This window comes from Heterodontus francisci, chromosome 34 (assembly GCF_036365525.1).
Source record: "Heterodontus francisci isolate sHetFra1 chromosome 34, sHetFra1.hap1, whole genome shotgun sequence".
Lineage (NCBI taxonomy): Eukaryota > Metazoa > Chordata > Chondrichthyes > Heterodontiformes > Heterodontidae > Heterodontus > Heterodontus francisci.
Window position 1 is genome coordinate 44,668,045 of NC_090404.1, and position 26,426 is coordinate 44,694,470.

Consider the following 26,426-nt stretch of genomic DNA (forward strand, 5'->3'; position numbering starts at 1 on the left):
AATTCACCAACTTGTAAGACGAGACTTCAAAGATGGGATGAAGTTAAAAATCAACATGTATACATAGGTAAGGGGGTCTATTGTATCAGCACTAATGGCATGTTCATGAAACATGGGATAAAATGGTGCCTCATGATTAAATCCACTTTGTTTTAATCCACCTAAACCCAAATATTCCAATACAGTACTGAGGGGGTGCTGCACTGTCAGAAGTGCTGTCTTTCAGATGGCACCTTCAACCAAGAACCCATTTGTCCTTGGAGATGGACACAAATGATTCCATACAGTTATTCTGAAGAGCAGAGGTTTTCTCCCCAGTGCTGCCAATATTTATCCATCAACCAACATCACAAAAGGTTTCTGTAATAATAGCCGCCTTTCTGTTTGAGGGACTTTGCTGTGTGCAATTCTCCTGCCGTATTTCTGACATTAAGGGAAGTACTTGCATTTATATAGTGCCTTTCATGACCTCAGCATGTTCCAAAGCATTTTACAGCCAATGAAGTACTTCCGAAGTGCTGTCACTGTTGTCATGTAGGAAACACAGCAGCCAATTTGTACACAGCAAGATCCCACAAACAGCAATGACATAATGACCAGATCATGTGTTTTACTGATGATAATGGGATAAATATTGGCCAGGACACTGGGGATAACTCCCCTGCTCTTCTTTGAAATAGTGCAACAGGATCATTTACATCCACCTGAAGGGGAAGACAGGGTGTCAGTTTAATGTTTCATCAGAAAGACGGCACCTCTGACCGTGCAGCACTCCCTCAGTATTGTACTGTAGTGTCAGCCTTGATTTTTATGCTCAGGTCCTGGAGAAAACTTGAGCCCACAACATTCTGACTCAGAGGTGAGAGTGTTACCCACTGAGACACAGCTGTCAACAGCACGGAGTACACATCAGAAGACAGTCATCAGCTGTAAAACACTATGTGACATCCTGAAAGGTGATATACAAATACAAATCTTCCATCAACAAAGGAGAAAAGACCCAAAAATGGAACAGTCAGTAACAGATCAGTCTCCTTTTATCGGAGAGAACTCAAGGACTCAAACACCGTATGTTTGATGCAAAACTGATTTATTTGACAGATATCCGGAATGTTAAAGTCTAGCCCAGTTACTGGGATTATCAACATCAAGTGAAATAAACCCCAACTGTCAGAATGAACATGGTTCAGTCTGGATGTGATTAACAGCAGCAACAGCAGAATCCAACCCCTGCAGTCACTTGTGAATTTGTTGGTGTCTCACTCGGTTGGATGACTGAGTGAATCCCTTCCCACACACGGAGCAGAAGAACAGACTCTCCCCAGTGTGAATGTGCTGGTGTCTCAGCAGAACATTTCTACTTTTAAAGCTCTGCTCACAGTCAGAACATTTAAAAGGTCTCTTATCAGTGTGAACAAGTTGGTGTTCAGTGAGGTGGGCTAATCGAGTGAATCCCTTCCCACACTCTGAGCAGGTGAATGGTCTCTCCCCAGTGTGAACTCGCTGGTGCATCAGCAGGTTGGATGACCGAGTGAATCTCTTCCCACACACGGAACAAGTGAATGGCCTCTCCCCAGTGTGAACTCGCTGGTGTATCAGCAGATCGTGCTTCCTTTTAAAGCTCTTCTCACATTCAAAACATACAAAATATTTCTGAGAGTGAAGAAGTTGGCGTCTCAGCACATGGGGTGACTGAGTAAATCCCTTCCCACGCACGGAGCAGGTGTACGGCCTCTCCCCAGCGTGAGTGCGTTGGTGTCTCAGCAGATCATTCCTGCTTTTAAAGCTCTTCTCACATTCAGAACAATTAAAAGGTCTCTTATCAGAGTGAACTCGGTGGTGTGTCAGCAGGTTGGATGACCGAGTGAATCCCTTCCCACACTCGGAGCAGGTGAATGGCCGCTCCCCAGTGTGAACTCACTGGTGTCCCAGCAGGTTGGATGACCGAGTGAATCCTTTCCCACACTCGAAGCAGTGGCCTCTCCCCAGTGTGAACTCGCTGGTGCTCAGTGAGGATGGATGATTTAGCGAATCCCTTGCCACATACACAGCAGGTGAATGGCCTATCCCCAGTGTGACTGCGTCGATGAGCATCCAACTGGCATGGGTAATTGAATTGCTTGCCACAGTCCTCACATTTCCATGGTTTCTCCATGGTGCGGGTGTCCTTGTCTCTCTCCAGGCTGGATGATCAATTGATGCCCACACAGAACACGTGTATAGTTTCTCCCCGCTGTGAATGGTGTGATGTTTTTTCAGGCTGTGTAACTGGTTAAAACTCTTTCCACAGTCAGTCACTGGAACACTCTCACTCGGGTGTGTGTCTCTCGGTGCTTTTCCAGTCACACCGATGTTTGAAATCTTTTCCCACAGACAGAACAGAAACATTTCTCCTTCCACATTCAAAGGCTGATGATATTCAGGTCCTGATGAATCGAGTGACTCTGTCAGATTTTGATGTGATGCTTGGTTTGAGTTTTCTGTCTGCAAATCCTTCCCTTCTAATACCCTGTAAAAGCAGTTGACAAATGGCATCACTGTCAGTACAGGATAGAAATTCAGAACTGTTACGATTGAGGTAGGAGGAATACTTTGTTTAATTTAATTTTTTTTAATTTAGAGATACAGCACTGAAACAGGCCATTCGGCCCACCGAGTCTGTGCCAACCAACAACCACCCATTTATACCAACCCGACAGTAACCCCATATTCCCTACCACCTACCTACACTAGGGGAAATTTACAATGGCCAGTTTACCTATCAACCTGCAAGTCTTTGGCTGTGGGAGGAAACCGGAGCACCCGGCAAAAACCCACGCGGTCACAGGGAGAACTTGCAAACTCCACACAGGCAGTACCCAGAATTTAACCCGGGTCCCTGGAGCTGTGAGGCTGCGGTGCTAACCACTGCGCCACTGTGTTAATTCAGTCCCACTTCTCCACGGGTCACAGCAGATCAATACATTTTCCCACCAGCCAAAAAACAGCCAATTTCATACTCGATTTGGCCCCAGAATAAAGCACACCAACCAGGTTTCTTTAATCAACAACAAATTTATTAACAAACCACATCTTAAATAAAAATGAGATAGATCTATTTGAAAAGATTTTAAAACTCCTTATTCTTCCTAGCCCTCATGCACACACACACACATCCAAAAACTGGTTAACTGGGAAAAGGGATCTTTTTTTTTGGTTTACAGCTGTTTCTTAGAAATAAAAAGAAAAAAGAAAATAATTAAGTTTTTCACGTTCTGGTGGAAAATTCTTCAGTTCGGTGAGGTGTCCCAGAGGCGAATAGTCGGATGCCACTCGAAGTCTCACCAGGCAAGGTTGATGAACAGTCTGTGATGGGCAGGCGTACAAGGCAATTCAACTGCAGCAGACTTCACATAGGTCTTTCAGCAGGGGTGTAGCAATAGGACTGCTTGGGTCGCACGACAGCAGTATAGTAGAAAGTAGAAGCTTTCTTCAGGATCTCCCAAAACACAGGAGGCAATGGGAACCACTCTTAATGCAGGGATTCCCCAGCAACAGGCAGCAATAGGAATCTGCGATCTCTGACATACAGGTATCTCTTCGCGAGAGATGCAGTCTTCCGCTACACCGACAGCGTCTCTCTCCAGACAGGTCACATCCAAATTTCAAATGCCTGCTCTTTGTCCAACTCACTGTTTATTTTTTTTTAAGTGTCCAAAGTGAAAGCAAAAACCTTCCTGAGCGATCACATGACCAGACAGAGTCTCTCCACTGTGATTTAAAGTGTTGCTCTTAGGAAGTCAAACTCCTTGCTGTTTTCTTTAAACTGCCTGCTTGCCAGTTCTTTTGTACAGAGTCGACATCCAAAAATTTCAACTATTTGCAGGTCAATGTCCATTGAGCAAAAATCCTTTTCTCAGTTCTTAAAACACACAGAATTGTAAGTTCTTAGTACAAAAAAACCCCTTGTAACAGAACAGACAATTCTAGTTTCTATGGAAAATTCTTTCCTCTCGTTCCCCCAAACACGTGGTCCATTCAAACTAAAAGAAGCCAAAATAAGAACAAAGTCTCAATGGAAACAACGGGAACCTCCCCAACTAAACCAGAATCTTGTTACCAGTGTCTAAGAGACACTCTGTACCCCAAAGTGCCAACCAGATGCAAAAGATATCAAGCATGTTCCCTCTCCAGGGCCAACCAGGCACAGACAACTCCACAGGAGAGAGGCCGGCAGCCACAGTGACACCCTCATCCCCAACATGGTCCCCGCATACACTGGACCTACACATTGCTGTGATAACCTGGCCCAAGAGCAGGTCCAGGAGAAGATCCACTGACTTACCAACCCCCCTCCACACTGAGTGACCAAAGATTAGGAGAGTGGGGCTAAAGTGTAACCAAGGTTTTTGATAAGGTCCCACATGGCAGATTTCAAGTCGGAGCCAAAATTGACTCAGAGGCAGGAAGCAAAGGGTAATGGTTGATGAGTGTTTGTGTGTCTGGAAGGCTGTTTGCAGTGAGATTCTGCAGGGATCAGTACTCGGTCCTTTGCTTTTTGTTCTATAATTCAATGGTTTGGACTTGAATGTAGGGGGTTTGATTAAAAAGTTTGCAGATGATACAAAAATTGACCATGTGGTTGATAATGAAGAAGAAAGCTGTAAACTGCAGGAAGATATCAATGGACTGGTCAGGTGGGCAGAATAGTGACAAATGGAATTCAATCCAGAGAAGTGTGAGGTAATGTATTTGGAGACAGCTAACAAGGCAAGGGAATACACAATAAATGGTAAGTCTCTGGCCGAACCCAGATGTTTATGAAGATTCCCAGCCCACCCACAGCTCCAATTCCTCCTGTGCCCACAATCTCCTCCTGCCTCCCAAGCTGCCTATTCCGCCTCACTTCGTCTCCACCATCTGCACTGTGCATGCTCAGATCACAGTCTGATCCCATGCTGGTGCACTGTAGTCATTGATAGTGGACTTTCTGACCCACGGGGACTCCTGGGTAATGAATCCACCATTGAAAGCTCCAACTGTTGAATGAATGATTTTGTGTCACCCCGTGGAGATTGGGGTCGAAGAGGCAATAAACAAAGTTGTGAAATAAATTATACTGAAACCCGAGTACCCGGGCCATCAACTATGGTGTGAAGTACACTGGGAATTCTGTTCTTCACCCACATTTGAACTTGGGAATTAGAGGGATGTTTTCACAATTTGCAGATGACACCAAACTGGCTGATGGAACTAATAATGTGGAGGAGTGCATTGAAATCCAGGAAGACAGAAACGGACTGGACAGATAAATGGGAAATGACATTCAACATAGTGAAATGTGAGCTGGTTCATTGTGGGAGGAGGAATAAGGAGGCTAGTTATTGGTTAGAATGTAAGAAATTAAATGGAGCAGAGGAGCAAAGAGATCTGGGAACAGAGTCACATAAATCACTAAAAGGAGCAACACAAGTCCATAAGAGAAGAAAGAGCTGATGTTCTTTTCTAGAGGAATACAATGTAACAGCAGGGAGGGAATGTTAAATTTATAGAGAACCTGACTTAGAAGGACTGTGAGCAGTTCTGGTCTCCAGATTAAAAAAGGATATTGAAGACTGAAGAAAGTGCAGAATAGATTTACAAAGATGTCACCAGAGAGGATGCTAACATCAAGCAAGATTGAGCAGGCTGGGGATCCTTTCTCTGGAAAAGAGAAGACTAGGAGGAGATCTGATAGAGGTCTTTAAAATTATCAGTCAGTCAGAACAAGGGGGCAGCAATATAATACAGACATTAACAGGTCAAATAGAGAACTTAGGAGGAATTTCTCGACACAGAGAGTGGTGAGAATGTGGAACTCACTGTCATGTGGAGTAGTTGAAGCTGACAGCAATGATGTGTTTAAGGGGAGGTTCAAAACATTTATGAGGAAGAAGGGAATAGAGGGATATGGGGGCAGGGTGGGACGAGGTAATCAGATTGGGAGGAGGCTCACGTGGATTATAAACACCAGCACAGACTAGTGGGGCTGAATGGCCAGTTTAGAGTCGTAGAGAGACACAACATCGAAACAGGTCCTTCGGCCCAGCGAGTCCTCGCCAACCATCAACTACACTAACCATCATTTACACTAATCCTACATCAATCCCATTTTCCCTCTCACGTCCCCACCTTCCCTTAATTCTCCTACCACCTACCTGCACTAATTTACCTATCAACCCGCAAGTCTTTGGCATGTGGGAGGAAACCAGTGCACCTGGAGGAAACCCACAAGGTCACAGGGCAAACTTTCAAACTTGTTCCGCACAGGCAGTACCCAGAACTGAACCCGGGTGGGTGGAACTGTGAGGCTGCAGTGCTAACCACTGCACTGCCCCAGTTTCTGGGCTGTAATTCTGTGCATAGACAGCAGGGGTGGATTAGTGCTGAGGTTTACAGGGCCCAGGGGTGGATCAATGCTCGGGTTAACAGGGCCCAGGGGTGAATTAATGCTCGTGTTTACAGGGCCCAGGGGTGAATTAAGGCTCGTGTTTACAGGGCTCAAGGGTGGATTAATGCTCGGGTTTACAGGGCCCAGGGGTGGATTAATGTTCGGGTTTACAGGGCCCAGGGGTGGATTAATACTCGGGTTTACAGGGCCCAGGGGTGGATTAATACTCGGGTTTACAGGGCCCAGGGGTGGATTAATGCTCGGGTTTACAGGGCTCAGGGGTGGATTAATGCTCGGGTTTACAAGGCCCAGGGGTGGATTAATGCTCAGGATAACAGGGCCCAGGGGTGGATTAATGCTCAGGTTTACAGGGCCCAGGGGTCGATTAAAGCTCAGGATAACAGGGCCCAGGGGTGGATTAATACTCGGGTTTACAGGGGTCAGGGGTGGATTAATGCTCGGGTTAACAGGGCCCAGGGGTGGATTAATGCTCGGGTTTACAGGGCTCAGGGGTGGATTAATGCTCGGGTTTACAAGGCCCAGGGGTGGATTAATGCTCAGGTTTACAGGGCCCAGGGGTCGAATAAAGCTCAGGATAACAGGGCCCAGGGGTGGATTAATGCTCAGGATAACAGGGTCCAGGGGTGGATTAATGCTCAGGTTTACAGGGCCCAGGGGTCGATTAATGCTCAGGAAAGCAGGGCCCAGGGGTGGATTAATGCTCAGGTTTACAGGGCCCAGGGGTGGAGTAATGCTCGGGTTTACAGGGCCCAGGGGTGGATCAATGCTCGGGTTTACACGGCCCAGGGGTGGATCAATGCTCTCGTTTACAGGGCCCATGGGTGGATCAATGCTCGGATTTACAGGGTCCAGGGGTGGATTAATGCTCAGGATAACAGGGTCCAGGGGTGGATTAATGCTCAGGTTTACAGGGCCCAGGGGTCGATTAATGCTCAGGAAAGCAGGGCCCAGGGGTGGATTAATGCTCAGGTTTACAGGGCCCAGGGGTGGAGTAATGCTCGGGTTTACAGGGCCCAGGGGTGGATCAATGCTCGGGTTTACACGGCCCAGGGGTGGATCAATGCTCTCGTTTACAGGGCTCAGGGGTGGATCAATGCTCGGATTTACAGGGTCCAGGGGTGGATTAATGAACGGGTTTACAGGGCCCAGGGGTGGATTAATGCTCGGGTTTACAGGGCCCAGGGGTGAATTAATGCTCGGGTTTACAGGGCCCAGGGGGGGATTAATGCTCGGGTTTACAGGGCCCGGGGGTGGATTAATGCTCGGGTTTACAGGGCCCGGGGGGGGATTAATGCTCGGGTTTACAGGGCCCGGGGGTGGATTAATGCTCGGGTTTACAGGGCCCGGGGGTGGATTAATGCTCGGGTTTACAGGGCCCGGGGGTGGATTAATGCTCAGGTTTACAGGGCCCGGGGGGGGATTAATGCTCGGGTTTACAGGGCCCGCGGGTGGATTAATGCGCGGGTTTACAGGGCCCGGGGGGGGATTAATGCTCGGGTTTACAGGGCCCGGGGGTGGATTAATGATCGGGTTTACAGGGCCCAGGGGTGGATTAATGCTCGGGTTTACAGGGCCCGGGGGGGGGATTAATGCTCGGGTTTACAGGGCCCGGGGGTGGATTAATGCTCGGGTTTACAGGGCCCGGGGGGGGATTAATGCTTGGGTTTACAGGGCCCGGGGGTGGATTAATGCTCGGGTTTACAGGGCCCGGGGGTGGATTAATGCTCGGGTTTACAGGGCCCGGGGGGGGATTAATGCTCGGGTTTACAGGGCCCGGGGGTGGATTAATGCTCGGGTTTACTGGGCCCGGGGGGGGATTAATGCTCGGGTTTACAGGGCCCAGGGGTCGATTAAAGCTCAGGATAACAGGGCCCAGGAGTGGATTAATGCTCAGGATAACAGGGTCCAGGGGTGGATTAATGCTCAGGTTTACAGGGCCCAGGGGTCGATTAATGCTCAGGATAACAGGGCCCAGGGGTGGATTAATGCTCAGGTTTACAGGGCCCAGGGGTGGATTAATGCTCGGGTTTACAGGGCCCAGGGGTGGATCAATGCTCGGGTATACAGGGCCCAGGGGTGGATCAATGCTCTCGTTTACAGGGCCCATGGGTGGATCAATGCTCGGATTTACAGGGTCCAGGGGTGGATTAATGAACGGGTTTACAGGGCCCAGGGGTGAATTAATGCTCGGGTTTACAGGGCCCGGGGGGGGATTAATGCTCGGGTTTACAGGGCCCGGGGGTGGATTAATGCTCGGGTTTACAGGGCTCGGGGGGGGATTAATGCTCGGGTTTACTGGGCCCGGGGGTGGATTAATGCTCGGGTTTACAGGGCCCGGGGGTGGATTAATGCTCGGGTTTACAGGGCCCGGGGAGGGGATTAATGCTCGGGTTTACAGGGCCCGGGGGGGGGATTAATGCTCGGGTTTACAGGGCCCGGGGGGGTATTAATGCTCGGGTTTACAGGGCCCGGGGGTGGATTAATGCTCGGGTTTACAGGGCCCGGGGGGGGATTAATGCTCGGGTTTACAGGGCCCGGGGGTGGATTAATGCTCGGGTTTACAGGGCCCGGGGGTGGATTAATGCTCGGGTTTACAGGGCCCGGGGGTGGATTAATGCTCGGGTTTACAGGGCCCGGGGGGGGGGATTAATGCTCGGGTTTACAGGGCCCGGGGGTGGATTAATGCTCGGGTTTACAGGGCCCGGGGGGGGATTAATGCTCGGGTTTACAGGGCCCGGGGGTGGATTAATGCTCGGGTTTACAGGGCCCAGGGGTGGATTAATGCTCGGGTTTACAGGGCCCGGGGGGGGATTAATGCTCGGGTTTACAGGGCCCGGGGGTGGATTAATGCTCGGGTTTACAGGGCCCGGGGGGGGATTAATGCTTGGGTTTACAGGGCCCGGGGGTGGATTAATGCTCGGGTTTACAGGGCCCGGGGGTGGATTAATGCTCGGGTTTACAGGGCCCGGGGGGGATTAATGCTCGGGTTTACAGGGCCCGGGGGTGGATTAATGCTCGGGTTTACAGTGCCCGGGGGTGGATTAATGCTCGGGTTTACTGGGCCCGGGGGGGGATTAATGCTCGGGTTTACAGGGCCCAGGGGTCGATTAAAGCTCAGGATAACAGGGCCCAGGAGTGGATTAATGCTCAGGATAACAGGGTCCAGGGGTGGATTAATGCTCAGGTTTACAGGGCCCAGGGGTCGATTAATGCTCAGGATAACAGGGCCCAGGGGTGGATTAATGCTCAGGTTTACTGGGCCCAGGGGTGGATTAATGCTCGGGTTTACAGGGCCCAGGGGTGGATCAATGCTCGGGTATACAGGTCCCAGGGGTGGATCAATGCTCTCGTTTACAGGGCCCATGGGTGGATCAATGCTCGGATTTACAGGGTCCAGGGGTGGATTAATGAACGGGTTTACAGGGCCCAGGGGTGAATTAATGCTCGGGTTTACAGGGCCCGGGGGGGGATTAATGCTCGGGTTTACAGGGCCCGGGGGTGGATTAATGCTCGGGTTTACAGGGCTCGGGGGGGGATTAATGCTCGGGTTTAGTGGGCCCGGGGGTGGATTAATGCTCGGGTTTACAGGGCCCGGGGGTGGATTAATGCTCGGGTTTACAGGGCCCGGGGAGGGGATTAATGCTCGGGTTTACAGGGCCCGGGGGGGTGATTAATGCTCGGGTTTACAGGGCCCGGGGGGGTATTAATGCTCGGGTTTACAGGGCCCGGGGGTGGATTAATGCTCGGGTTTACAGGGCCCGGGGGGGGATTAATGCTCGGGTTTACAGGGCCCGGGGGTGGATTAATGCTCGGGTTTACAGGGCCCAGGGGTGGATTAATGCTCGGGTTTACAGGGCCCGGGGGGGGATTAATGCTCGGGTTTACAGGGCCCGGGGGTGGATTAATGCTCGGGTTTACAGGGCCCGGGGGGGGATTAATGCTCGGGTTTACAGGGCCCGGGGGTGGATTAATGCTCGGGTTTACAGGGCCCGATGGTGGATTAATGCTCGGGTTTACAGGGCCCGGGGGGGGATTAATGCTCGGGTTTACAGTGCCCGGGGGTGGACTAATGCTCGGGTTTACAGGGCCCGGGCGTGGATTAATGCTCGGGTTTACTGGGCCCGGGGGGGGATTAATGCTCGCGTTTACAGGGCCCAGGGGTGGATTAATGCTCGGGTTTACAGGGCCCAGGGGTGGATTAATGCTCGGGTTTACAGAGCCCAGGGGTGGATTAATGCTCGGGTTTACAGAGCCCAGGGGTGGATTAATTCCCGGGTTTACAGGGCCCAGGGGAGGATTAATGCTCGGGTTTACAGGGCCCAGGAGTGGATTAATGCTCCGGTTTACAGGGCCCAGGGGTGGATTAATGCTCGGGTTTACAGGGCCCGGGGGGGGATTAATGCTCGGGTTTACAGGGCCCGGGGGTGGATTAATGCTCGGGTTTACAGGGCCCGGGGGGGGATTAATGCTCGGGTTTACTGGGCCCGGGGGTGGATTAATGCTCGGGTTTACAGGGCCCGGGGGTGGATTAATGCTCGGGTTTACAGGGCCCGGGGGGGGATTAATGCTCGGGTTTACAGGGCCCGGGGGTGGATTAATGCTCGGGTTTACAGGGCCCGGGGGTGGATTAATGCTCGGGTTTACAGGGCCCGGGGGGGTATTAATGCTCGGGTTTACAGGGCCCGGGGGTGGATTAATGCTCGGGTTTACAGGGCCCGGGGGGGGATTAATGCTCGGGTTTACAGGGCCCGGGGGTGGATTAATGCTCGGGTTTACAGGGCCCAGGGGTGGATTAATGCTCGGGTTTACAGGGCCCGGGGGGGGATTAATGCTCGGGTTTACAGGGCCCGGGGGTGGATTAATGCTCGGGTTTACAGGGCCCGGGGGGGGATTAATGCTCGGGTTTACAGGGCCCGGGGGTGGATTAATGCTCGGGTTTACAGGGCCCGGGGGTGGATTAATGCTCGGGTTTACAGGGCCCGTGGGGGGATTAATGCTCGGGTTTACAGGGCCCGGGGGTGGATTAATGCTCGGGTTTACAGGGCCCAGGGGTCGATTAAAGCTCAGGATAACAGGGCCCAGGAGTGGATTAATGCTCAGGATAACAGGGTCCAGGGGTGGATTAATGCTCAGGTTTACAGGGCCCAGGGGTCGATTAATGCTCAGGATAACAGGGCCCAGGGGTGGATTAATGCTCAGGTTTACAGGGCCCAGGGGTGGATTAATGCTCGGGTTTACAGGGCCCAGGGGTGGATCAATGCTCGGGTATACAGGGCCCAGGGGTGGATCAATGCTCTCGTTTACAGGGCCCATGGGTGGATCAATGCTCGGATTTACAGGGTCCAGGGGTGGATTAATGAACGGGTTTACAGGGCCCAGGGGTGAATTAATGCTCGGGTTTACAGGGCCCGGGGGGGGATTAATGCTCGGGTTTACAGGGCCCGGGGGTGGATTAATGCTCGGGTTTACAGGGCTCGGGGGGGGATTAATGCTCGGGTTTACTGGGCCCGGGGGTGGATTAATGCTCGGGTTTACAGGGCCCGGGGGTGGATTAATGCTCGGGTTTACAGGGCCCGGGGAGGGGATTAATGCTCGGGTTTACAGGGCCCGGGGGGGGGATTAATGCTCGGGTTTACAGGGCCCGGGGGGGTATTAATGCTCGGGTTTACAGGGCCCGGGGGTGGATTAATGCTCGGGTTTACAGGGCCCGGGGGGGGATTAATGCTCGTGTTTACAGGGCCCGGGGGTGGATTAATGCTCGGGTTTACAGGGCCCGGGGGTGGATTAATGCTCGGGTTTACAGGGCCCGGGGGTGGATTAATGCTCGGGTTTACAGGGCCCGGGGGGGGGATTAATGCTCGGGTTTACAGGGCCCGGGGGTGGATTAATGCTCGGGTTTACAGGGCCCGGGGGGGATTAATGCTCGGGTTTACAGGGCCCGGGGGTGGATTAATGCTCGGGTTTACAGGGCCCAGGGGTGGATTAATGCTCGGGTTTACAGGGCCCGGGGGGGGATTAATGCTCGGGTTTACAGGGCCCGGGGGTGGATTAATGCTCGGGTTTACAGGGCCCGGGGGGGGATTAATGCTTGGGTTTACAGGGCCCGGGGGTGGATTAATGCTCGGGTTTACAGGGCCCGGGGGTGGATTAATGCTCGGGTTTACAGGGCCCGGGGGGGATTAATGCTCGGGTTTACAGGGCCCGGGGGTGGATTAATGCTCGGGTTTACAGGGCCCGGGGGTGGATTAATGCTCGGGTTTACTGGGCCCGGGGGGGGATTAATGCTCGGGTTTACAGGGCCCAGGGGTCGATTAAAGCTCAGGATAACAGGGCCCAGGAGTGGATTAATGCTCAGGATAACAGGGTCCAGGGGTGGATTAATGCTCAGGTTTACAGGGCCCAGGGGTCGATTAATGCTCAGGATAACAGGGCCCAGGGGTGGATTAATGCTCAGGTTTACAGGGCCCAGGGGTGGATTAATGCTCGGGTTTACAGGGCCCAGGGGTGGATCAATGCTCGGGTATACAGGGCCCAGGGGTGGATCAATGCTCTCGTTTACAGGGCCCATGGGTGGATCAATGCTCGGATTTACAGGGTCCAGGGGTGGATTAATGAACGGGTTTACAGGGCCCAGGGGTGAATTAATGCTCGGGTTTACAGGGCCCGGGGGGGGATTAATGCTCGGGTTTACAGGGCCCGGGGGTGGATTAATGCTCGGGTTTACAGGGCTCGGGGGGGGATTAATGCTCGGGTTTACTGGGCCCGGGGGTGGATTAATGCTCGGGTTTACAGGGCCCGGGGGTGGATTAATGCTCGGGTTTACAGGGCCCGGGGAGGGGATTAATGCTCGGGTTTACAGGGCCCGGGGGGGGGATTAATGCTCGGGTTTACAGGGCCCGGGGGGGTATTAATGCTCGGGTTTACAGGGCCCGGGGGTGGATTAATGCTCGGGTTTACAGGGCCCGGGGGGGGATTAATGCTCGGGTTTACAGGGCCCGGGGGTGGATTAATGCTCGGGTTTACAGGGCCCAGGGGTGGATTAATGCTCGGGTTTACAGGGCCCGGGGGGGGATTAATGCTCGGGTTTACAGGGCCCGGGGGTGGATTAATGCTCGGGTTTACAGGGCCCGGGGGGGGATTAATGCTCGGGTTTACAGGGCCCGGGGGTGGATTAATGCTCGGGTTTACAGGGCCCGATGGTGGATTAATGCTCGGGTTTACAGGGCCCGGGGGGGGATTAATGCTCGGGTTTACAGGGCCCGGGGGTGGACTAATGCTCGGGTTTACAGGGCCCGGGGGTGGATTAATGCTCGGGTTTACTGGGCCCGGGGGGGGATTAATGCTCGCGTTTACAGGGCCCAGGGGTGGATTAATGCTCGGGTTTACAGGGCCCAGGGGTGGATTAATGCTCGGGTTTACAGAGCCCAGGGGTGGATTAATGCTCGGGTTTACAGAGCCCAGGGGTGGATTAATTCCCGGGTTTACAGGGCCCAGGGGAGGATTAATGCTCGGGTTTACAGGGCCCAGGAGTGGATTAATGCTCCGGTTTACAGGGCCCAGGGGTGGATTAATGCTCGGGTTTACAGGGCCCGGGGGGGGATTAATGCTCGGGTTTACAGGGCCCGGGGGTGGATTAATGCTCGGGTTTACAGGGCCCGGGGGGGGATTAATGCTCGGGTTTACTGGGCCCGGGGGTGGATTAATGCTCGGGTTTACAGGGCCCGGGGGTGGATTAATGCTCGGGTTTACAGGGCCCGGGGGGGGATTAATGCTCGGGTTTACAGGGCCCGGGGGTGGATTAATGCTCGGGTTTACAGGGCCCGGGGGTGGATTAATGCTCGGGTTTACAGGGCCCGGGGGGGTATTAATGCTCGGGTTTACAGGGCCCGGGGGTGGATTAATGCTCGGGTTTACAGGGCCCGGGGGGGGATTAATGCTCGGGTTTACAGGGCCCGGGGGTGGATTAATGCTCGGGTTTACAGGGCCCAGGGGTGGATTAATGCTCGGGTTTACAGGGCCCGGGGGGGGATTAATGCTCGGGTTTACAGGGCCCGGGGGTGGATTAATGCTCGGGTTTACAGGGCCCGGGGGGGGATTAATGCTCGGGTTTACAGGGCCCGGGGGTGGATTAATGCTCGGGTTTACAGGGCCCGGGGGTGGATTAATGCTCGGGTTTACAGGGCCCGTGGGGGGATTAATGCTCGGGTTTACAGGGCCCGGGGGTGGATTAATGCTCGGGTTTACAGGGCCCGGGGGTGGATTAATGCTCGGGTTTACTGGGCCCGGGGGGGGATTAATGCTCGCGTTTACATGGCCCAGGGGTGGATTAATGCTCGGGTTTACAGGGCCCATGGGTGGATTAATGCTCCGGTTTACAGGGCCCAGGGGTGGATTAATGCTCGGGTTTACAGGGCCCGGGGGGGGATTAATGCTCGGGTTTACAGGGCCCAGGGGGGGATTAATGCTCGGGTTTACAGGGCCCGGGGGTGGATTAATGCTCGGGTTTACAGGGCCCGGGGGTGGATTAATGCTCGGGTTTACAGGGCCCGGGGGGGGATTAATGCTCGGGTTTACAGGGCCCGGGGGGGGATTAATGCTCGGGTTTACAGGGCCCGGGGGTGGATTAATGCTCGGGTTTACAGGGCCCAGGGGTGGATTAATGCTCGGGTTTACAGGGCCCGGGGGGGGATTAATGCTCGGGTTTACAGGGCCCGGGGGTGGATTAATGCTCGGGTTTACAGGGCCCGGGGGGGGATTAATGCTCGGGTTTACAGGGCCCGGGGGTGGATTAATGCTCGGGTTTACAGGGCCCGGGGGTGGATTAATGCTCGGGTTTACAGGGCCCGGGGGGGGATTAATGCTCGGGTTTACAGGGCCCGGGGGTGGATTAATGCTCGGGTTTACAGGGCCCGGGGGTGGATTTATGCTCGGGTTTACTGGGCCCGGGGGGGGATTAATGCTCGGGTTTACAGGGCCCAGGGGTCGATTAAAGCTCAGGATAACAGGGCCCAGGGGTGGATTAATGCTCAGGATAACAGGGTCCAGGGGTGGATTAATGCTCAGGTTTACAGGGCCCAGGGGTCGATTAATGCTCAGGATAACAGGGCCCAGGGGTGGATTAATGCTCAGGTTTACAGGGACCAGGGGTGGATTAATGCTCGGGTTTACAGGGCCCAGGGGTGGATCAATGCTCGGGTATACAGGGCCCAGGGGTGGATCAATGCTCTCGTTTACAGGGCCCATGGGTGGATCAATGCTCGGATTTACAGGGTCCAGGGGTGGATTAATGAACGGGTTTACAGGGCCCAGGGGTGAATTAATGCTCGGGTTTACAGGGCCCGGGGGGGGATTAATGCTCGGGTTTACAGGGCCCGGGGGTGGATTAATGCTCGGGTTTACAGGGCCCGGGGGGGGATTAATGCTCGGGTTTACTGGGCCCGGGGGTGGATTAATGCTCGGGTTTACAGGGCCCGGGGGGGTATTAATGCTCGGGTTTACAGGGCCCGGGGGTGGATTAATGCTCGGGTTTACAGGGCCCGGGGGGGGATTAATGCTCGGGTTTACAGGGCCCGGGGGTGGATTAATGCTCGGGTTTACAGGGCCCAGGGGTGGATTAATGCTCGGGTTTACAGGGCCCGGGGGGGGATTAATGCTCGGGTTTACAGGGCCCGGGGGTGGATTAATGCTCGGGTTTACAGGGCCCGGGGGGGGATTAATGCTCGGGTTTACAGGGCCCGGGGGTGGATTAATGCTCGGGTTTACAGGGCCCGATGGTGGATTAATGCTCGGGTTTACAGGGCCCGGGGGGGGATTAATGCTCGGGTTTACAGGGCCCGGGGGTGGATTAATGCTCGGGTTTACTGGGCCCGGGGGGGGATTAATGCTCGCGTTTACAGGGCCCAGGGGTGGATTAATGCTCGGGTTTACAGGGCCCAGGGGTGGATTAATGCTCGGGTTTACAGAGCCCAGGGGTGGATTAATGCTCGGGTTTACAGAGCCCGGGGTGGATTAATTCCCGGGTTTACAGGGCCCAGGGGAGGATTAATGCTCGGGTTTACAGGGCCCAGGAGTGGATTAATGCTCCGGTTTACAGGGCCCAGGGGTGGATTAATGCTCGGGTTTACAGGGCCCGGGGGGGGATTAATGCTCGGGTTTACAGGGCCCGGGGGTGAATTAATGCTCGGGTTTACAGGGCCCGGGGGGGGATTAATGCTCGGGTTTACAGGGCCCGGGGGTGGATTAATGCTCGGGTTTACAGGGCCCGGGGGGGGATTAATGCTCGGGTTTACTGGGCCCGGGGGTGGATTAATGCTCGGGTTTACAGGGCCCGGGGGTGGATTAATGCTCGGGTTTACAGGGCCTGGGGGGGGGATTAATGCTCGGGTTTACAGGGCCCGGGGGTGGATTAATGCTCGGGTTTACAGGGCCCGGGGGTGGATTAATGCTCGGGTTTACAGGGCCCGGGGGGGTATTAATGCTCGGGTTTACAGGGCCCGGGGGTGGATTAATGCTCGGGTTTACAGGGCCCGGGGGGGGATTAATGCTCGGGTTTACAGGGCCCGGGGGTGGATTAATGCTCGGGTTTACAGGGCCCAGGGGTGGATTAATGCTCGGGTTTACAGGGCCCGGGGGGGGATTAATGCTCGGGTTTACAGGGCCCGGGGGTGGATTAATGCTCGGGTTTACAGGGCCCGGGGGGGGATTAATGCTCGGGTTTACAGGGCCCGGGGGTGGATTAATGCTCGGGTTTACAGGGCCCGGGGGTGGATTAATGCTCGGGTTTACAGGGCCCGGGGGGGGATTAATGCTCGGGTTGACAGGACCCGGGGGTGGATTAATGCTCGGGTTTACAGGGCCCGGGGGTGGATTAATGCTCGCCTTTACTGGGCCCGGGGGGGGATTAATGCTCGCGTTTACAGGGCCCAGGGGTGGATTAATGCTCGGGTTTACAGGGCCCAGGGGTGGATTAATGCTCCGGTTTACAGGGCCCAGGGGTGGATTAATGCTCGGGTTTACAGGGCCCGGGGGGGGATTAATGCTCGGGTTTACAGGGCCCGGGGGGGGATTAATGCTCGGGTTTACAGGGCCCGGGGGGGGATTAATGCTCGGGTTTACAGGGCCCGGGGGTGGATTAATGCTCGGGTTTACAGGGCCCGGGGGTGGATTAATGCTCGGGTTTACAGGGCCCGGGGGGGGATTAATGCTCGGGTTTACAGGGCCCGGGGGGGGATTAATGCTCGGGTTTACAGGGCCCGGGGGTGGATTAATGCTCGGGTTTACAGGGCCCGGGGGTGGATTAATGCTCGGGTTTACAGGGCCCGGGGGGGATTAATGCTCGGGGTTACAGGGCCCAGGGGTGGATTAATGCTTGGGTTTACAGGGCCCAGGGGTGGATTAATGCCCGGGTTTACAGAGCCCAGGGGTGGATAAATTCCCGGGTTTACAGGGCCCAGGGGAGGATTAATGCTCGGGTTTACAGGGCCCAGGAGTGGATTAATGAACGGGTTTACAGGGCCCAGGAGTGGATTAATGCTCCGGTTTACAGGGCCCAGGTGTGGATTAATGCCCGGGTTTACAGAGCCCAGGGGTGGATTAATTCCCGGGTTTACAGGGCCCAGGGGAGGATTAATGGTCGGGTTTACAGGGCCCAGGGGTGGATTAATGGTCGGGTTTACAGGGCCCAGGGGTGGATTAATGGTCGGGTTTACAGGGCCCAGGGGTGGATTAATGGTCGGGTTTACAGGGCCCAGGGGTGGATTAATGGTCGGGTTTACAGGGCCCAGGGGTGGATTAATGGTCGAGTTTGCAGGGCCCAGGGGTGGATTTATGCTCGGGTTTACAGGGCCCAGGAGTGAATTAATGATCGGGTTTGCAGGACCCAGGAGTGGTTTAATGCTGGGGTTTACAGGACCCAGGGGTGGATTAATGCTCGGGTTTACAGGGCCCAGGGGTGGATTAATGTTCGGGTTTACAGGGCCCAGGGGTGGATTAATGCTCGGGTTTACAGGGCCCAGGGGTGGATTAATGCTCGGGTTTACAGGGCCCAGGTGTGGATTAATGTTCGGGTTTACAGGGCCCAGGGGTGGATTAATGCTCGGGTTTACAGGGCCCAGGAGTGGATTAATGATCGGGTTTGCAGGACCCAGGAGTGGTTTAATGCTGGGGTTTACAGGACCCAGGGGTGGATTAATGCTCGGGTTTACAGGGCCCAGGGGTGGATTAATGTTCGGGTTTACAGGGCCCAGGGGTGGATTAATGGTCGGGTTTACAGGGCCCAGGGGTGGATTAATGCTCGGGTTTACAGGGCCCAGGGGTGGATTAATGCTCAGGTTTACAGGGCCCAGGGGTGGATTAATGCTCCAGTTTACAGGGCCCAGGGGTGGATTAATGCTCGGGTTTCCAGGGCCCAGGAGTGGATTAATGCTCGGGTTTACAGGGCCCAGGTGTGGATTAATACTCGGGTTTACAGGGCCCAGGTGTGGATTAATGCTCCGGTTTACAGGGCCCAGGGGTGGATTAATGCTCGGGTTTCCAGGGCCCAGGGGTGGATTAATGCTCGGGTTTACAGGGCCCAGGGGTGGATTAATGCTCGGGTTTACAGGGCCCAGGGGTGGATTAATGCTCGGGTTTACTGGACCCAGGGGTGGGTTAATACTCGGGTTTACTGGGCCCAGGGGTGGATTAATGCTCGGGTTTACAGGACCCAGGGGTGGGTTAATGGTCGAGTTTGCAGGGCCCAGGGGTGGATTTATGCTCGGGTTTACAGGGCCCAGGAGTGAATTAATGATCGGGTTTGCAGGACCCAGGAGTGGTTTAATGCTGGGGTTTACAGGACCCAGGGGTGGATTAATGCTCGGGTTTACAGGGCCCAGGGGTGGATTAATGTTCGGGTTTACAGGGCCCAGGGGTGGATTAATGCTCGGGTTTACAGGGCCCAGGGGTGGATTAATGCTCGGGTTTACAGGGCCCAGATGTGGATTAATGTTCGGGTTTACAGGGCCCAGGGGTGGATTAATGCTCGGGTTTACAGGGCCCAGGGGTGGATTAATGCTCGGGTTTACAGGGCCCAGGAGTGGATTAATGATCGGGTTTGCAGGACCCAGGAGTGGTTTAATGCTGGGGTTTACAGGACCCAGGGGTGGATTAATGCTCGGGTTTACAGGGCCCAGGGGTGGATTAATGTTCGGGTTTACAGAGCCCAGGGGTGGATTAATGGTCGGGTTTACAGGGCCCAGGGGTGGATTAATGCTCGGGTTTACAGGGCCCAGGGGTGGATTAATGCTCAGGTTTACAGGGCCCAGGGGTGGATTAATGCTCCAGTTTACAGGGCCCAGGGGTGGATTAATGCTCGGGTTGCCAGGGCCCAGGAGTGGATTAATGCTCGGGTTTACAGGGCCCAGTGGTGGATTAATACTCGGGTTTACAGGGCCCAGGTGTGGATTAATGCTCCGGTTTACAGGGCCCAGGGGTGGATTAATGCTCGGGTTTCCAGGGCCCAGGGGTGGATTAATGCTCGGGTTTACAGGGCCCAGGGGTGGATTAATGCTCGGGTTTACAGGGCCCAGGGGTGGATTAATACTCGGGTTTACAGGGCCCAGGTGTGGATTAATGCTCCGGTTTACAGGGCCCAGGGGTGGATTAATGCTCGGGTTTCCAGGGCCCAGGGGTGGATTAATGCTCGGGTTTCCAGGGCCCAGGAGTGGATTAATGCTCGGGATTACAGGGCCCAGGGGTGGGTTAATACTCGGGTTTACTGGGCCCAGGGGTGGATTAATGCTCGGGTTTACTGGACCCAGGGGTGGGTTAATACTCGGGTTTACTGGGCCCAGGGGTGGATTAATGCTCGGGTTTACAGGACCCAGGGGTGGGTTAATACTCGGGTTTACTGGGCCCAGGGGTGGATTAATGCTCGGGTTTACAGGGCCCAGGGGTGGATTAATGAAATGTCTGGCTCTCAGTTTTAAACTACGTCCCCTAGTAGTAGGTTCACTAACCAGAGGAAATAGTTTCTTGCTATCACCCGAACAGTTTCAATTAATATCCTGAAAACTTTGAATCACTCCTTATCTTCTGAATTCCAGGGAATACAATCCACAGGGACTGGTGCTTGGGCCCTCGCTATTCACAATATGTATTAATGATTTAGAGGGAACTAAATGTAGTATCTCCAAATTTGCAGATGATACAAAACTGGGTGGAATGGTGAGTTGTGAGGAGGATGCAGAGAGGCTTCAGGGTGATTTGGACAAGTTGAGTGAGTGGGCAAATGCATGGCAGATGCAGTATAATGTGGATAAATGTGAGGTTATCCACCTTGGTCGCAAAAGATTATCTGAAGCCTCTAAACAGAGAGGGGAATATGCAGCGAGACCTGGGTGTTCTCGTACACCAGTCACTGAAGGTAAGCATACAGGTGCAACAGGCAGTAAAAAAGGCAAGTGGTATGTTGGCCTTCATAGCGAGTACAGGAGCAGAGATGTCTTGCTGCAATTATACAGGGCCTTGGTGAGGCCACACCTGGAATATTGTGTGCAGTTCTGGTCTCCTTATCTGAGGAAGGTTGCTCTTGCTAAAGAGGGAGTGCAGTGAAGGTTTACCAGACTGATTCCTGGGATGGTGGGACTGGCGTATGAAGAGAGATTGAGTCGGTTAGGATTATATTCGCTGGAGTTCAGAAAAGCGAGGGGGGGATCTCATAGAAACCTATAAAATTCTAAAAGGACTTGACAGGGTAGATGCAGGAAGGATGTTCCCGATGGTGGGGGGAGTCCAGAACCAGGGGTCATAGTCTAAGGATACGGGGTAAACCTTTCAGGACTGATATGAGGAGACATTTCTTCACCCAGAGAGTGGTGAGCCTGTGGAATTCACTACCACAGAAAGCAGTTGAGGCCAAAACATGCTGAACATTTATAAAGCTCTGGTTAGGCCACAACTAGAGTATTGCATCCAGTTCTGGTCACCACACTTTAGGAAGGATGTGAAGGTTCTGGAGGAGATTCACCAGAAAGGTTCCAGGGATGAGGGAATTTAGCGACAACGTTAGTTCAGAGAAGCTGGGATTGTTCTCCTTGGAGCAAAGCAGATTAAGGGGAGGTTTGACAGAGGTGTGCAAAATTTATTTTAGGTGAGGTAGACACAGAAAAGCTGTTCCCATTAGCTGATGATACAAGGATTAGTGGACACAGATTCAGGTTCTGAGATACAGGAGGGATGTGAGGAAGCAGTTTTTTTACACAGTGAGTGGTAATGACCTGGAACTCACTGCCTACGAGGGTGGTGGAAGTGGAGACGATCAATGATTACAAATGGAAATTGGATAGACACTTGAGGGAAATAAACCTGCAGGACTACGGGGATAGAGTGGGGGAATGGGACTGACTGGATTGTTCTACAAAGAGCTGGGATGGAATCAAAAAGCTCAATGTCCTCCTTCTGTGCTGGAATGACTCATTTGTGTAATCTCTCCTCGTAATTTAACCCTTGGAGTCCAGATATTATTCAGGTAAATCTACACTGCACTCCCTCCAAGGCCATTATATCCTTCCTAAGGTGTGGGGCCCAGAACTGAACAATACTCCAGGTGTGGTCTAACCAGGGCTTTGTGTATCTCAGTGCTTTTCCAGTCACACTGATACCTGAAATCTTTTGCCACAGACAGAACAGACAAACCTTTCTCCTTCCACATTCAAAGGCCGATGATATTCAGATCCTGATGAATCGAGTGACTCTGTCAGATCTTGACGTGATCTTTCATTTTCAGATCCTTCCCTTCTTAGCCCTATAAAAGGAGTTTACTAAAGATGAAAGATCACAGACATGAAACATTAACTCTGCTTCTGTCTCCACAGATGCTGCCAGACCTCATGAATATTTCCAGCACTTTTTGTTTTGGGTGCTGACACCTGTTAATGGTGTCCAGAATTTTAGGGGCAATGTGCAGCAGGGTATATCCGCGGCCATCCTGGGCCAGGAAGCAGGAGGAGAGAATGTTGTGAATTTCTATCCTGGACTGACAGTGATGGTTTTTGTAAACTCCTTTTACAGGGGCTTAGAAGCAGGGGATATGCAGATGGGGAATCTCGAGCCAAACATCACATCAAGATCTGACAGAGTCACTCAATACATCAGGACCTGAATATCATCGGCCTTTGAATGTGGAAGGAGAAAGGTTTGTCTGTTCTGTCTGTGGGAAAAGATTTCAGGTATCAGTGAGACTGGAAAAGCACAGATACACAAAGTCCTGGTTAGACCACACCTGGAGTATTGTGTTCAGTTCTGGGCCCCACACCTTAGGAAGGATATAATGGCCTTGGAGGGAGTGCAGTGTAGATTTACCTGAATAATACCTGGACTCCAAAGGTTAGATTATGAGGCGTGATTACACAAATGAGTCATATCATCATTACGGCACAGAAAGAGGCTATTCTGCCCATCAAGTCCGTGCCAGCTCTCTGTCCAGCAAGCGCATCAGTACAAATCTCCAGCTCAATCTCCGTAGCCCTACAGGTTTATTTCCCTCAAGTGCCTATCCAATTTCCTTTGGAATCATTCATTGTCTTCGCTTCCACCACCCTCGTAAGCAGAGTGTTCCAGGTCATTAACACTCACTGTGTAAAAAACTGCTTCCTCACATCCCTCCTGTATCTCTTGTCCGAAATCTTAATCTGTGTTCCCTAGTCCTGTATCATCAGCTAATGGGAACAGCTTTTCTTTGTCTACCTTATCTAAACCTGTCATAATCTTGTGCAGCTCCATCAGATCTCCATCAGGGCGGCGCAGTGGCGCAGTGGTTCGCACCGCAGCCTCACTGCTCCAGGGACCCGGGTTCGATTCTGGGTACTGCCTGTGTGGAGTTTGCAAGTTCTCCCTGTGTCTGCGTGGGTTTTCTCCGGGTGCTCCGGTTTCCTCCCACAAGCCAAAAGACTTGCAGGTTGATAGGTAAATTGGCCATTATAAATTGTCACTAGTATAGGTAGGTGGTAGGGAAATATAGGGACAGGTGGGGATGTTTGGTAGGAATATGGGATTAGTGTAGGATTAGTATAAATGGGTGGTTGATGTTCGGCACAGACTCGGTGGGCCGAAGGGCCTGTTTCAGTGCTGTATCTCTAATCTAATCTCCCCCTCTACCTGCTTTGCTCAAGGAGAACAATCCCAGCTTCTCCAACCTAACATTGTAGCTAAATTCCCTCATCCCAAAAAACATTCTGCTAAATCTCTGCACACTGTCAAGGACCTTCCCATCCTCATATAGTGTGGTGACCTGACTAGAAACAATACTCTATTTGTGGAGTAACTAGAGCTTTATAATGGCTCTGCATAACTTTTCAGATTTTGTGCTCAATACCTCAACTTATGAAGCCCAAGATCCCATACACTTGGCTCACTACTCTGTCAATATGTCCCGCCACCTTTAATGATCTCTGCACATGAACCCGAAGATCCCTCTATCCTTGCACACTTTTTATAACTGTGCCATTAAGTGTATGTTGTCTCCCTATCCCTTCTGCCAAAATGCATTACCTCACTATGAGGGTTGTATTTCCTGGAATTTAGCAGATTAAGGGGTGATTTCAACAAAGTTTTCAAGATATTAATTGGAACTGACAGTTTCTCTCCAACTAACCTATTTCCACTGGTTAGGGAATCCAGTATAAGGGGGCAGAGTCTAAAACACAGAGCCAAACGTTACATAATTCCACACCTGGGCCCTGTAAACCCGAACATTGATCCACCCCTGGGCCCTGTAAACCCAAGCATTAATCCACCACGGGTCCTGTAGGCTTAAACATTAATGAACCCCAGAATGACAGCCCAGAACCAGGCCGTTCGGCCCCACTAGTCTGTGCTGCTGTTTATAATCCACATGAGCCTCCTCCCAATCTGATTACATCATCCCACCCTGCCCCCACATCCCTCTATTCCCTTCTCCCTCATAAATGTATTGAGCATCCCCTTAAACACATCATTGTTATCACCTTCAACCACTCCACATGGCAGTGAGTTCCACATTCTCACCACTCTGAGTAGAGAAATTCCTCCTAAGTTCTCTATTTGACCTGTTAATGTCTGTATTATATTGCTGCCCCCTTGTTCTGACTGACTGATAATTTTAAAGACCTCTATCAGATCTCCTCCTAGTCTTCTCTTTTCCAGAGAAAGGATCCCCAGCCTGCTCAATCTTGCTGGATAGTAACATCCTCTCTGGTGACATCTTTGTAAATCTATTCTGCACTTTCTTCAGTCTTCAATATCCTTTTTTAATCTGGAGACCAGAACTGCTCACAGTCCTTCTAAGTGAGGTTCTCTATAAATGTAACATTCCCTCCCTGCTGTTACATTGTATTCCTCTAGAAAAGACCATCAGCTCTTTCTTTGCTCTCTTATTGACTTGTGTTGCTCCTTTTAGTGATTTATGTGACTCTGTTCCCAGATCTCTTTGCTCCTCTGCTCCATTTAATTTCTTACATTCTAACCAATAACTGGCCTCCTTATTCCTCCTCCCACAATGAACCAGTTCACATTTCACTATGTTGAATTTCATTTCCCATTTATCTGTCCAGCCTGTTTCTGTCTTCCTGGATTTCAGTATCATCCAATTTGGTGTCATCTGAAAATTGTGAAAACATCCTTCTAACTTATGAGTCCAAATGCGGGTAAAGGACAGAAGTCCCGGTGTATTTCACACCGTAGTTGATGGCCCGGGCACTTGGGTATCTGTATAGTTTATTAAATGGTTTTGTTCATTGCCTCTACGGCCCCAATCTCCATGAGATGGCACGAGAATAATCATACATTCAACAGTTGGAACTTTCAATGGTGGATTAGTTACCCAGGAACCCCTGAGGATCAGAAAGCCCCCTATCTGTGACTACAGGAGCACAGTGCGCTGGCGTGGGAATGGACTGTGCTCTGGGCATGTGCAATGTTGGTGATGGAGATAAACTGAGGCGGAACCGATTGCTCGGGAGGAGATTGTGGGCGCAGGGGAGGAACTGGAGCTTCAGGTGGGCTGGAAAGCTCCATAAACACCTGGGGTAGGCTTGAAGCCCCAAATAAGAGCCAACTGGCTCCGTGTGGACCCAGCAGTGACAGGCCCGGGAGAATGAGGATACTGGCTGCCATCTTGGGCAGGATGGGGTCAGGGTGCATGCGTGGCCAATTTGGTGAGGGCACAGGATCTCTGTTCCCAGCCAGGTCCTAGTGCCTGGGAATTGGAGCATCCTGGACAACAGGGTTTTAAGCAGCTTCACCCACTGCCAGGTTGCATGTGATATTTGCAGCCTAGAGGAGTCCATGGGCCTTGTAACTATTCAGTGTGAGAGCTTACAGTCCCGGAATAGTTACCTGAAGGGGCTGCTCCTCAACTGAGAATCATAGAAATATACAGCACTGAAGGAGGCCATTCAGCCCATCATGTCTGCGTGGCTGTGAAAGAACCATCCAGCCCAATGCCACTATATAGGTTAGGGCACTTCAAGTGCGTATCTAAATATTTGTTTAAATGTTATGAGGGTTTCTGCCTCTACCACCCTCCCAGGCAGTGAGTTCCAGATCCCAGCACCTTCTGGGTGAAAACATTTCCCCTTGAATCCCCTCTAAACCGCCTACCTCATAACCTCAATCTATGCTCCCTGGTTATAGACCCCTCAACCAAGGGGAATGGTCCTTCCTATCCACTCTATCTAGACTCATCAGAATTTTATACACTTCAATTCAGTTTCCCCTCAGCCTCCTCTATTCCAACAAAAACAACCCTAATGTATCCAATCTTTCCTCATAACAAAATTCTCCAGTCCAGGCAACATCCTCTGTACCCTCTCCAGTGTAATCACATCTTTCCTATAGTGCGGTGACCAGAACTGCATGCAGTACTCCAGCTGTGGCTTCTTTCTTAGGTGTTTTGGCTTTAAGCAGGATTTTTCCCCATTCTTACATCTGCCTATCTATGGCCCTTTTCTTTAGATACTCGTATCGTCCTTCCTTCACCATA

The 26,426-nt window shown here is 52.4% G+C and overlaps 1 protein-coding gene across 1 annotated transcript; it reads right to left on the minus strand.

The window, feature by feature from the left end:
* Window positions 1-1,236: 1,236 nt before the first annotated feature.
* LOC137348872 (zinc finger protein 530-like) lies at window positions 1,237-25,558 on the minus strand. Its single transcript, XM_068014105.1, has 5 exons — window positions 25,309-25,558; window positions 22,103-22,211; window positions 1,946-2,183; window positions 1,552-1,902; window positions 1,237-1,371 (listed from the first exon to the last, which is right to left on the minus strand). Exons 1-5 carry the CDS (start codon window positions 25,556-25,558, stop codon window positions 1,237-1,239), a joined length of 1,083 nt encoding a protein of 360 aa, XP_067870206.1.
* Between the last annotated feature and the right edge of the window lie 868 nt (window positions 25,559-26,426).

What these genes read in the sequence shown, in the direction of transcription:
- LOC137348872 (XM_068014105.1), bottom strand. Translation starts at nt 25,558, where the DNA reads ATGGCAGCCAGTATCCTCATTCTCCCGGGCCTGTCACTGCTGGGTCCA. An exon ending in TTGAATGTGGAAGGAGAAAG is followed by an intron (nt 2,184 to 22,102) that starts GTTTGTCTGTTC and finishes TTGATCATCCAG; the next exon opens with CCTGGAGAGAGACAAGGACA. An exon ending in AGAGGCCATTCACTTGTTCC is followed by an intron (nt 1,372 to 1,551) that starts GTGTGTGGGAAG and finishes GACTGTGAGCAG; the next exon opens with AGCTTTAAAAGTAGAAATGT.